The sequence below is a fragment of the Benincasa hispida genome, chromosome 9, assembly GCF_009727055.1.
Source record: "Benincasa hispida cultivar B227 chromosome 9, ASM972705v1, whole genome shotgun sequence".
Classification (NCBI taxonomy): Eukaryota; Viridiplantae; Streptophyta; class Magnoliopsida; order Cucurbitales; family Cucurbitaceae; genus Benincasa; species Benincasa hispida.
Genome location: NC_052357.1, coordinates 19,823,042 through 19,836,455, shown reverse-complemented (window position 1 = coordinate 19,836,455; position 13,414 = coordinate 19,823,042). Strand labels below are relative to the sequence as shown.

Sequence of the window (13,414 nt, the reverse complement as noted above, 5' to 3'; positions counted from 1 at the left end):
CACTAATTTTCTACTATCTCGTCGTTACAGGTATTTTCTCGATCTCCATCCATGCCTTTCTTCTCACTTGAAAACCGCAAATTAGGATTTTTCTTAGGAAACAAACGAGGTGTTGTGTTGATTGTTTTCTTTAGTAACAATTCCCAAATATCAGCGAAAAAGTGGCGAATTGGGACTTCTCGAACTGCCTTTTGATTTCTTGCGTTTGTCCTGCGATGCTTTGATCATCTGTAAATCTTTTTGCTCTCTACTGAAAATTGCCTTGTTCATGCGACCATGAATTTTCCTGCATTTCCCTTCTTCTTTATTTATCTAGAATCAGTCGGTGTAATCCATCGTATTATCATATTGTCTTTTAATCCCTAGCTTGTAGGTGTTATTTTGATTGACCGAAAAGCCGCAAATATTTATAACTGTATAATTGTAGATTATAGTCGCAGGTAGACCGTGTCTTTAATGAAATTGAAATGTTCTCCCTCAGATTAACCAATTCGCTAACCAGTGATACTCTTTACTGAAAATTGGAGTCTTACATATGCTCTCAACTGCATGATTTTGATTTAAAAAGTTATTGAAAATATTCAGGGTGAAATAGACATATTCTAAAACACGGAGGCATTAAAAGGACCTAAAGACTATCCTCTTATAGTTACTTTTATATATATTATAGATTATAGATACAATTCGCTGGGAAAAGATCAATCTATTAGTAATCCGTGGCTATTTGCATTTGATTTCATTTAAATCAACTTAAAATTAATTTATCCTAAAATCTTACCAACGCAGCTAGAACAAAGGAAGAAGAGAAGTTGAAAAACTCCCTTCATTTATGAAAATTGCTGCTACCTACTTGATTATAGCGTTCTCTCTAATATTTCAATTTTGTTAATTAAAAAAAATGTTGAATATATTAGAGACTTATTCAATACAAAATTAAAAAGTTTATGGACCCATTTGACATTTATAAAGTTTAGGACCTATTAGGCACAACATTAGTAGTCAAAGGTCCTATTTGGCATTTCTAAAATTCAGGACCTATTAGGTACAAAAGAAAAAGTTTAGGGACCTAATACGTACTTTTTAAATTCCCAAGGCCTGAAAACTAAATTTGTAATTCAGTGCAGAAAAAAGGGGAAACACAAACGTTTCTTTCTTGTTGCTGCCTCCTGAAGGTGGTAACCTTTGCCTTACACCATTCACTCTGATTGGCAGGTACCTTCCTTTCCCTATATTTATTTAATTTTTTTAACATATTTCTCTCTTCATTTTGTCGTCTCACTCTTGATAAGACATAGGAAGGACATGAATTCTAAGTTTTCAAGTTAAAATATTACTTGTACTTGGTTTTTGATTTGATGCAGTTGAATTTTCAGTTCTTATCGTGCAGTAATGGGGGAGGTGAGGCAGAAGAAAAGGCAAGAGAAGGGGAAGAGCAGCGACAAGAAAAAACACTCTAAGGTCTTCTTGAAGAAGAATAAGAGCAGTGATAAGAGGAGGCTGAACAGAAGGGGGCCTCAGTTGGCACCCTCCCTACAGAGAGAAGTTGGTCGAATAAAGGGGGATGTTGAGTCTGACAATTCTGAGGTTAGTGATTGTAGTGAGGGAGAGACTTTTCCTGGGGATGTTTATGAGTATGAAGAGGCTGTTCCAGAGGAGGAGTCAGGGAAGAACCGCCGTTATGATACTGTTGATAACTATGATTACGAGCTGCCTGTTCACTTTAAGGTAAGTGTCATTATTTTTGTTTGCCATCTATTCTACTTTTTAGAATTTTGATTTTTGATACTCCTTTGATTTTTTATATTAATGAATTTTGATTTATGTGAGGATCAAAAGATGCCAAGGAACTTAGATGTAGAGATACATGAAAGATAAGTAGTAAATGAAGTTTAACTAAACACAGTCAACTTTACAATCAATGACATTTTTGAGCAATTTTGAAGTTTAGATGTCTGTATCTTAAAAGAATTGCCGTGTCAGTAAGTTAACAGTGTCTCAATCTTGTATTTAGGGGTCAATTTGGATACCATGAAGCTCCATTAGTCTGTCTTTGGTGGATGAATTACATTACGTGCATTTTGTTTCCCATGATTGGTTGGTTCTTGATGTTTATTCATTATAGGACGAGGATGTGTCTTCAGATGATGAGGAAATTGATGAAAGGGATGGTAAAGGAAACTTGACTGAAGATTCAGATGATGCTGATCCAAAAAAAGATGATGACGGTAGTCATGCTAGGATGTTGCAAAACATTACTGGAATGCCTCGTGAAGCATTTGAAGGTAATGTGGTTAGTGGTTACAGAATGCAGGATTATGTATGTAATTTGAACAAAAAAAATTTAAGGTTATGGAGGTTTGCTCTTCCTCTAAGATTTCAACTTTAGTCCCATATTATTCATAATCTATCTAATCCGTATACCTCATTAAAGCCTTGGGTAATTTTGTGATTTTATATCACTTTATCTAACACCACCACCGCCTCCCCCCCCCCAAAATAATAATAATAATAATAATACAAAATTGTTTCCCTTCATTATATCCCAAAGTGAAGTTTTTTGGTGTTCCTTATCCCACAGCAAAACATCTAGTCCCTGTCATCCTGGAATAGCCAGTATACCCTCCAACCGTGGTAATAGAGCTTTTAGAAACGTTTCTGTTAAAAATTTATGAAATAGTTGTCTCTGTATAAGCATGTTGTTCTATCAGATGTTCTCCGTTCTCTCTCTTTTAGTTTTGTTGCTCTAATATTTCTGGTGTATTCTTTGTCAGCTGATATATATGACAAATGAAACAGCCAATTATAGTTGCTTGCACAATCAGAGATCTTAGATAATCTATTTCATCTTTTCTCCCTAGTTCAAAATTGATATATTAATCAAATCAATAAGTTCCGTGCATGTAGGGGATGTTAAAGGGACTGTTTTTATACTTGAGACTTTTTTTGACAAATTAGCTCAAAATTTTTGGTTTAGTACAGATAAAAAATTCTTTGGAATATTTGAATTTTGCTATTGTAATTTTACTGTCAATGACCTATCTTTCAGGAAAGAAGAGAAACAATATTGTTATATCTGAGGCATATCAGGAGTCTGAATATAATCCCAGTCGTGATGTTTTGGATGGTAATAGTCTCATTAGCATAGAGGACCTCCTTGATCCTCTTCAAGGAAAACCTGGATATAGCATGCTTAGAAAGCGAACTCTTCAAACAGAGAAAAAGTCAATGGCACTTCAGGCACCACTTCCTAAAGCAGATCGAGAAAGAGTGGAGAGAAAAGTAGCTTATGAACAATCAAAGAAAGAAGTCAGTAAGTGGGAGCCTATAGTCAAGAAGAATCGGGAAGCCTCTACCTTGTACTTAGGTGAAGAAGTAGATTTGGGGTATTCTACTGTAGGAGCAATAGCTTCTGAATTTAAACCTAGAACTGACATTGAGAAGAAAATTGCTTCACTCGTTCATGATGGGAAGATCATGGAAGCTCATAAAAATGATGGTTCTAAGCTTCTTGAATTAAACAAGGTATTTGGATGTTGCCTTTTGCTCCTTTTTGTCGCCTGAACTCTATGTTGGGTGAAAGGCAGATGAGATTAACAAATCTGGTCGTGCATGTTGTTCATGGTCTATGATCCATGGAGCCTGGGTTTTGTGATGTTTTTGTACTTTTATTAATAAAAGCAATAGTATGATTAATATGTTTTTTGAATTGTGGAAAGTAGATATTTTATGGTATCTTATTCATGATATTTTCTGATTTCTAGAAAAGGATTTGCAAATAGTTTATCCTGAAACTATAGTAACACTTACATTAGGCTACTGATTTTTATAATTTGATTAATGAGTTCTTTTGGATGTTTATAATTCTAGAATTAATTAAACCATAAGGGAAATATAGTTGGATTGTTCTCATGTGATTTCTTCGTTGTATCAATTGCTAAGGAAGTTCAACAGCTCCGATGTTGCATGTCTGTTTTGGGGGCTAGATGCTCTTCATTCTTTGTCTTTTTAGCTTGATAATTAATTTTCTAAGAGGTTTCAATTTTTTAAGTTCTCTACCTTAAGTAATTGGAAAGATAGAGCCAAGCTAAAGATGACATTGAAACCCTTTCTCTGGATGAAATGGTACATAGGTTTCAAGGAAATATGAGAGGTGAGCCTCAATGGTAATTGGCTTTGTGTTACATTTCATATTAGTCTTACAGACGTAAATGGAGGAAGAATAGGCAATAAAGTGACGTTATTCTAACCATTACTGTTGTGTACTCATGGAGGTGTAAGCCTCTTACAAACCAAAGACGATTTAAGTTGAGGCTTAAAATTTTTTATTGTCATGAGATAGGTGTTTTAGGACGTAAATCTTGCAATTTGTTTTGAACATTGTTTAGGCCTTCTTGACTTGTTTAGGTTGACTGTTGATAGTTTCTTGTTAAATTTTTGGCAGGTATCATTTGAGGATGAAAAGGATCGTCAGAATCGGCTGGCTAAGATGCGCAGCCTTCTTTTTCGTCACGAGATGAAGGCAAAACATATTAAGAAAATCAAATCAAAAACTTACCATCGTCTGCTGAAGAAAGATAGAATGAAAGGGGCGTCTGTCCAAATTGAAATGGATCCTGATGCTGCTAAAGAATTGGCGATGAAGCAAGAGTTCAAGCGGGCAGAGGTGATTTTTTGGACGGTTATTTTTTTGAACTTTTAATGGATATCTCAACTGGGTTGAGTTTTATCATGTTCCTCATAAATTATATATATTTTATTCCACCAATCCGTCTTTAATAATCTGGGCCCAAGGTTCAATCTTTTGAATCTCGTCTTTTCTCATGTAGGAGCGCATGACTTTGAAGCACAAAAATAGCTCACGGTGGGCAAAGCGCATTTTGAGTCGTGGTTTGAATGCCCAAGATGAAGGTACACGAGCTGCAATAGCTGAACAACTGCAACAGCATGCAAATTTGACTCGAAAAATGCACACACTAAAAGATAGTAGCAGCAGCAGTGATGAAAGTAGTGATGAAGATTTCTCAGATGATCAGTCAGCGGATGAAAACAACAGCAGGGCATCGAAGTTGTTGGAGAAGGCAAAGGACAAGACTTTAAAAGCATTAGAAGATGAGGAGGAAGCTCCCAACTCTGGATTGCTTGCTTTGCCTTTCATGGTAATAATGCTCGTTTTAGTGTCTGTCATTTGAAATTCCATGAATTATATTCAGATGACTGGTTCTATTCTACTGCCATGTATTTTCAAATGCATTAAACCAGCATTTTAACGTGATGGTGTGATGTTCTTTCTTGTATTTGAAACTATACATTGTCAGATACTAATACGGCACCACACATTATGCTAGGTCATTTCAAATACAGCACACATTGTTTTGAATAGTAGTACTCACTCTTATACACAAGACTTAGAGAAAGGGGAAAGAACGAAATGTAAAAGGAAAGTTGTATTACTCTTTTGAACATGATTTTTCCATGGCATATTGGTGGTAACAGCTCTTCTGTGTGTTGTGGGAGAACTGAAGTCAGAATTATTCCAGAGGAAATTTTAGCTTCAACGTTAAAATGTGAATTTGTAATCTGTTATCTAATCTTGTATGTAAAACATTCTTGGTTGTTACTTGTCCTGCCTTTTTCTGGTAGGTACGGGGGATGAAGAAAAGGGAAGAGGCAGCTGCTGAAGAGGCCAAACTTGCCATCCAGGAGTTTGAGTCACTCTCGAAGCAGCTGACTAATTCTGAGACAGAAAATATAAATACAGAAACTACTAGTGGTAGAAGATCCTTTGGTGCAATGAAAAAATCGGCTCCAGAACCAAGAAAGAAGACAAAGTCAGAATATTATGGTGATACAGATGATGAAGATGACACTGAGGCTAGAGAACCCGTGGAGTATGATGGGGACGATAACAATAGCAGTTTATTTGCTGATGCAAATATTAGTTCTGATATTCTTTGTGAAGACTCCAAGAGGCACCAGAATTCATTTTTTAAAGTAGGAATGTTTCATGAATGTTTTTTTTCAGTCGGGTCTATTTCTTTCTATCTTTTCTTTTGCTGAATAAGCATTTTTTCTCTGTTCTTGCTCAGAGCTTTGATGAAACTGTTAGAGATCCAGGTCCTAAGACAACATATGAAGTTGCCATTTTTGCATCTGACACATGGAAAAAGGTTGAAGGTTTCGTTCTTTCATTGTGTGCCTAATCATCTTGTCTTGGTTAAAACATTTTCTTTTGGTTAAAAATGTTTATATTTAGCATGTGTTTGGTATGCAGGCGAAAAATCTTGAAAAAAGGGTGGATTCTACAACTTCCGCCATTGTATCATCTAAGCCATATTTACAAGGTCAAGTTCCAAAGGTATGATTGTTTTCGTCTATCAATTTGTTGGTGTTATCATTGTTTCGTTGATATTCTTATTCTTCTTATCATTAATATCGTTATGCTTTTCTTTAATCTGATACAGGAAACCATGCAAGATGTGGATGATCAAAGTGACTCGGATCATGAGATGATGGTAGAAGGGGTTCTGACTTCAGCTAATAACGAGTCTTATGAGCTTCCATCTCAAGCAGATTTGATTCGCGAAGCTTTTGCTGGAGATGATGTAGAGGAGGAATTCGAGAGGCAGAAAGAGGAAATTCTGAATGAGGAAAATCCTGAACCAGAAAAGCCTGTTTTACTACCTGGATGGGGCCAATGGACTCACATCCAGAAGAAAAAAGGCTTACCTTCTTGGATGCTGAAAGAACACGAGGTTGCAAACAAGAGGAGGCAGGAATCTCTTAAGAATAGGAAGGATGCAAATCTCAAACATGTTATCATCTCTGAGAAATTGGATAAAAAGGTAGGTGGCTTAACATTAGCCAAAATAGCTGCAACTCACTGAAAAGATCGTAACTCTTTTGGACCTTTGGTACTTATTATGGTGTGATTGAATGACCATGTTTCCTTTTCGTGGCAGGCTGAGAAACTCTACACAAAGACTCTTCCTTTTCCTTATACAGAAAAGGATGTATTTGAGCACAGTATCCGCATGCCTATCGGCCCCGACTTCAACCCTGCATCAGCAATAGGTGCTCTTAATCGACCAGAGGTCAGTATCATCATCTCGTTTAGCATTAAAACCGTAGATGGACCATTCTCGAATCTTGATAGAAACACATTGAAAACCCTTTTGAATTTGTTTTATGCAGGTCGTGAAGAAGTCTGGTGTCATTATAAAACCGATTGAGTTCGAGGAAGTTGATCCTCAACAGAAAGTTGAAGAGCACAAACAGAATGGACAGAAACAAAAGAGAAAAAATGGTAAAACCAACAATGGAAAATCGGCCAAAAAAATGAAGAAAGTTGGAGCCTAAAATCAGTCTTGAAAGTTTTCACGACTTTCCTTGTGGCGAGACTCGCGGCAGTCAAAGGTGAGAACTTGGATAGAGTTGGTTGATTTTGAGATCTCTTGTGGAAATTTTTTTTATAAATTTTGAGCTGAGGCAAAATCTGATAATGGATGGTTAGGTTTTATTTATATTCTATTTGTATGATATTAGTTTAATCCAATTTTGAGCTGTATTAATATGATCGTCATCATTTCCCCCCATTTTTGTATGAATCGTAGATTGGAAATTAATATAAATTTAGTAATCCAACGTTGAAAGATACAAATGTATTTTTATTTTTATTTTATTAAGATTTATTATTAATTGTTGCATAAAAGTAATAGAAATTGATTTGGTGGTCAAAACATAAATGTATATTCTGCTCCACATACCACACCAACCCATCCATTTCATGAATTATAAACTTCTAATTTAGAACTATTTAAATATTGAAGCTTTCCTTTTGTAACTTCAATATATTTTGAAATAGTCATTTTCACATTTCTTTTGGGTGGGTTGATATTGTTGTGAGCTTGATGAGTATAATAGAACACAGATACTAATAAAATATAATATTTAAATAAATAAATATTAAAATGAATTAAACAATATATAAATAAAATAAATTAACAAAATATAAAATAAAAAACTTTCTAAATTCTCCACTTTTTGTTTATTTTCATAGATTTTGCCTAATACGTGTCTTTCAAAATCCATAAAATGCCACTGTTTACGAAGGTGGATTACATGGATATTAAGAATGACAAGACACATGACTATACATGGAGTGTGGGAGTGACATTTGATTTTTTTACACCAAGAATGAATATCTATTTTATACAATTTATAATACTCCTTTTAGATATTCAATATATATATATACATGCTTAGTTAAAATCTTACTAGGAAAAAATCCATTGGAAAGAAAAATCCTTCAAAAATCCTAGTGAAGGAAAAATCTTAAAAAGAATACTGCATTCCAATATTATGCACCAATTTCTCAAAGATTGTGGTTGGTAATGATTTTGTAAATAAGTTTGCTAGGTTGTCCTTCGAATAAATTTGATGTACATCATTTTCTTCAAGATCATGAGTGTAGAAAAGATGTGATGAAATATGTTTTGTTCTAGTGAAATATCATTTTCTTCTAATAAAACTATTATTTATTTATAAAAACATATTGACATTGAATTATTTTGATATCCCTCTTTTAACAAATATCCACCAGGCGATTGTATTACATTCGTCTTGATTGTTTCAATCCATATAGCGAACTATTCCCAAGAACTTGATTTATATGTTTCAAGTATCTTAAATCTTTATGGGATTCTCATATAAATATTATTATCAAGAGATCTATATAAATATGTTGGAACTACATCCATAAGATGCATGTCCAAATTTTCATATACAGTTAGACCAATTAAATATTTTAATGTAATTGCATCCACTACTGGAGAATATGTTTCCTCATAATCAATACCAAGTCTTTTGAAAAACCTTGTGCAACTAGTCTTGCTTTATATATTGTGACCACATTATTTTCATTTAATTTTCTCACAAATACCCATTTGTATCCCACGGGTTTGAGACCTTCTGGTGTTTGGACTATTGGTTTAAAAACTTGACATTTTGACAGTGAGTTTGATTCTGACTCGATTGCTTCTTTCCACTGGAACCAATCTTTTCTATGTCGACATTCTTCAATAGATTTTGGTTCAGGATCCCCACTTTCAAATATAATATCATAAGCAATATTATACGCAAAAATGTTGTCAATAACTACATTAGTTTGATTCCATCTTTTTCTTGTCATGACATTGCAAGGAAATCGGAGGTCCAAGCGAAAGCGAGGATTGTCTCAATTTCAATTTTATCACAGAATACAAACTTTACAGAATAAAAATTATGCAATTCATCAAAAATATTTTACAGCATACAAGAAGAAAAGAATTAGGGTTAGAAAGTGTTTACCCTTGAAGAACCATTCTTCACGTAATCCTTCTTCTTCATGATCTTTCCTCGAAAAACACAGGACAACACCACAAGTGAGACCTATGTATTCTCTGTGGGGGATGAAAATTATCGGGAGGTATGAGCTTTGAGTTTTGGGAGAGGAAGAATAAAAAATCAAGAGGGGAATTTTCAAGGAGATCGAAAACAACACCACCAACCCTCATAGACCCTCTTTGTGAAGAAGATAAAAAACAAATCGATCAAACTAACTTCCCTACTTACCATGTAATAACTGAGAGAGAATTAAGGGGGAGAGAAATTATTTCCCTCCCTTTAAATTCAAAATTAAATTGAAATAAAATAAATTTAATTTAAATAATAATAATTACATATTAACTAACTTATTATATGATTCATCTCAAAATAAACTTTATATTATAACGTATCAAATACATTGTATTAATTATATCACATATAATTAATTTAATTTAATTATATCACATATAATTAATTTAATTTAATTATATCACATATAATTAATTTCCTCAATTAATTTGAACAATTCAAATTAATCCAAAATCAATTCTAAAAAAATCATTGTTGAGCTACAAAGGGGACTCTATGGACTTGTAGATTGAAGCTTCAATGGTATTTGTATAATTAATTAAACTTCTTTAATTAAATTATTCAACATCCATTAACCGTCGGTCACTCCACTAAAGATCGACGTAGTGGGAAGGTTATGAACCCATCGGATCGCTACATGGGTTTGATTGAAACCCAAAACATCATTTCGAATGATGGGGTCGAGCATCCATTGTCTTTTAAGAAAGCAATGAAATATGTTGAAAAAAATGAATGGGTTAAAGCCATGAACTAGAAACTGGAGTCTATGTACTTCAATAACGTCTGGAAGCTTGTTGATCCACCTGATGGGATAAAAGCTATTGGGTGTAAGTGGATCTATAAACGAAAGAGAGGTGTAGATGGAAAGGTGCAAACCTTTAAGGCTAGACTCGTGGTAAAGGGTTATACCCAAGTCGAGGGAGTTGATTATGAGCAAACTTTCTCACCTGTTGTCATGCTCAAGTCTATCCGGATTCTCCTGTCAATAGCCATATTTTATGATTATGAAATATGGAAAATGGACATCAAGACTGCCTTTCTTAATGGTAATCTTGAGGATATGACTCAACTAGAGGGGTTCATAGTCCCAGATCAAGAGTAAGAAGTTTGCAAGCTTAATAGGTCCATTTATGGGCTGAAACAAACATCTAGATCATGGAACATCAGATTTGACACTGCGGTCAAGTCGTTTGGCTTTGATCAAACGTTGACGAGTCTTGTGTTTACAATAAGATCATCAACAACTCAGTAGCTTTTCTGGTATTGTATGTGGATGGTATCCTGCTCATTGGGAATGATGTAGGGTATCTGACTGACATTAAGAAATGACTAGCTGCCCCGTTCTAAATAAAAGATTTGGTTGAGGCACAATATGTTCTAGGGATCCAGATCATTTGGGGTCATAAGAAAAAACGATTAGCCCTATCTCAGGCATTGTACATCGATCAAATGTTGATGAGATACAAGATGCAAGATTCCAAGAGGGGTTTGTTACCCTTCAGGCATGGAATCATTCTGTCTAAGGATCAATGTCCTAAGACACCTCAAGAAGTTGAGGAGATGAGATGGATTCCCTATGATTCTGCTGTAAGAAGCTTGATGTATGCAATGTTGTGTACTAGACCCGACATTTGCTATGTAGTAGGGATTGTCAGTCGGTATCAATCCAATCTAGGATTTGATCACTAGACGGCAGTCAAGACGATCCTCAAGTATCTTCGGAGAACGAGGGACTACATGCTTGTGTATGGAGATAAGGATCTAATCCTTACAGGATACACAGACTCTGACTTTCAGACAGATAGAGATTCTTGCAAATCAACATCAGGGTCAGTGTTTACTCTGAATGGAGGGGCCGTAGTCTTGCGAAGCATCAAGCAAGGATGCATCGTAGACTCCACTATGGAAGTCGAATACGTAGCAGTTTGTGAAGCAACTAAAGAGGTTGTTTGGCTGAGGAAGTTCCTTTCAGAATTGGAAGTTGCTCCAAATATGGATTTGTCTATCACTCTATATTGTGATAACAAGTGGCAAATTCGAATGAGCCTCGGAGTCATCGTCAGGGTAAGCACATAGAGCGAAAATACCACTTGATCAAGGAGATTGTGCATCGTGGTGATGTGATAGTCACAAAGATCTCATCGGAGTACAACATTATTGATCCCTTTACAAAGGCTCTCGTGGCTAAAGTTTTCGAAGGTCACCTGGAGAGTTTAGGTCTGCGGGACATGCGACACTTTGTCTAGGGGCAAGTGGGAGATGATACTGGGGTATGCCCTAGTTTATTATATATTGTACATATTTTTTAGTTAATGTACATTAGTCTTCTGAGACATTAGGACAAGTGGGATATTGTTGGAATTGGTGTCCTAATTCTCCCAGAGTCTTGTTATTTGTAATGATACACATTGTTTTATGAGTAAAATAATTGTTATTTCATTCTGACATTTACTCATATCCAATAAACAAAGCTATATGATTATCTTATGTAAACTTAAGCATGTATATGTGATATACAAGTGGATCATGCCTTAAATGATAACTTAAATAGGTCAATAGTACAAGGATTAAGGTGAGATACATGATCCTGGTGACACAACATAAGATATGGTCTATAGTATAAGATTGTTGGGATATGACCCGCTTTGTAGAGGTTTGCAAGTGTTGTAAAATACTACAAATGGTAGATCCTGACCATTCATGTGGAGATGTGTGAGTAGGGGTGTCCTATACAAAGAGTTTGTATAAGATCGGACCACGAGAAGATTAGACTCTGTATATAACACTATTGATACTTGACACTTACATCTCACCTAAATGACCATAGAAGACACTAAAGGAACTCTTATTCAAGAATACCTACGAGCGGAAGCAGATATTTCCAATTCATTGTGATATAATTACCGCATATACATTCAAAACATACTAATATGCATTCATAATGCTAAAGAGATCAAGAGATCATACCAGGTGAAGATTTATTCTTCACAGCGAGTCTAAAACCCAACAGTCTACCTCGAACAATCAACACTCGGACAGAAGGAAACGGAGAAGATAACACCACTCAAAGCCCTCAGTATTCTTGGAGTGAGAATCCAAAGTGTGGGCTTTGTTCGGATTTGGTAGAGGGAAGAAGGAAGAGAGACCGTACACAACGATCAAGCAAGTGGGAGATGAGGTCGTCTATCGCATAGACAAGATGCTTGATCGTTAGGTGAAGTATAACGATCGTGTAGGAAAAAGTAAGCGATTGTCTAAACGATGTGTAGGAAAATGTAAGCGATCGTATAAACGATCGTGTAGGAAAAGGGTGAGCGATCGTCCAAACGATCGCATTGGAAATACAAGTGATCATCTATACGATTGTTTAGTAAATGTCGGGAGCTAAACGATCGCTTAAGAAAAGGTAATCGATCGTTTAGTTAATAGCGTGCGACGGTGTAATTGGTAAGCGATCGCTTAGCAATATTGCATATGTAAGCGATCGTGCAGTCATTATCGTATAGGCACTGACTTTCTAAACGATGACACTATCTTTTTAACAATGTCTGCGCATCTGACTCCTACACACCGTCAGCTATTTATAATGCACTCATCCATTATTTAGAATAGAAGAGACGTCGTCCCATTTCCTTTATAATCGTTCAATGAATGTGATCTTATCATATTCATAACATATAAATTAATATCATATATTAATTATAATATTTTTCTCTACTAGATATAAATCATATTTATATCCAATTTCCTCTAAATTAATGTATCTCATACATAAATTTAATTATATCATATTTAATTAACTCGTTCAATTATATCATATATAATCGAACTCCCTCTTGTCAATTTGAACATTTCAAACTGACCCAAAAATGACTCTCAACTTGTATCCAAGTTATCAAAGGGACCTTATGGACCTATGGCTCGAAGCTCCAACGGTACGTGAATAGCTGACTAAACTCTT

General features: G+C 35.1%; 1 protein-coding gene across 4 annotated transcripts; it reads left to right on the top strand.

The window, feature by feature from the left end:
• Window positions 1-6: 6 nt before the first annotated feature.
• On the top strand, window positions 7-7,356 carry LOC120086163 (U3 small nucleolar RNA-associated protein 14 homolog A). Of its 4 annotated transcripts, none has more exons than XM_039042647.1 (13): window positions 7-30; window positions 1,125-1,212; window positions 1,374-1,725; window positions 2,123-2,282; window positions 3,047-3,522; window positions 4,442-4,663; window positions 4,827-5,156; window positions 5,641-5,991; window positions 6,087-6,167; window positions 6,272-6,355; window positions 6,462-6,842; window positions 6,960-7,091; window positions 7,192-7,356. In XM_039042647.1, the coding sequence occupies exons 3-13, from the start codon at window positions 1,390-1,392 to the stop codon at window positions 7,354-7,356; spliced, it is 2,718 nt and encodes a 905-aa protein (XP_038898575.1). In that variant the 5' UTR covers window positions 7-30; window positions 1,125-1,212; window positions 1,374-1,389. The 4 variants fall into 4 exon arrangements, with proteins under 4 accessions (XP_038898575.1, XP_038898574.1, XP_038898577.1 ...); XM_039042646.1 differs by having other exon boundaries at window positions 1,120-1,212; XM_039042649.1 differs by lacking the exon at window positions 7-30 and having other exon boundaries at window positions 1,120-1,212; window positions 1,388-1,725.
• Window positions 7,357-13,414: the final 6,058 nt, after the last annotated feature.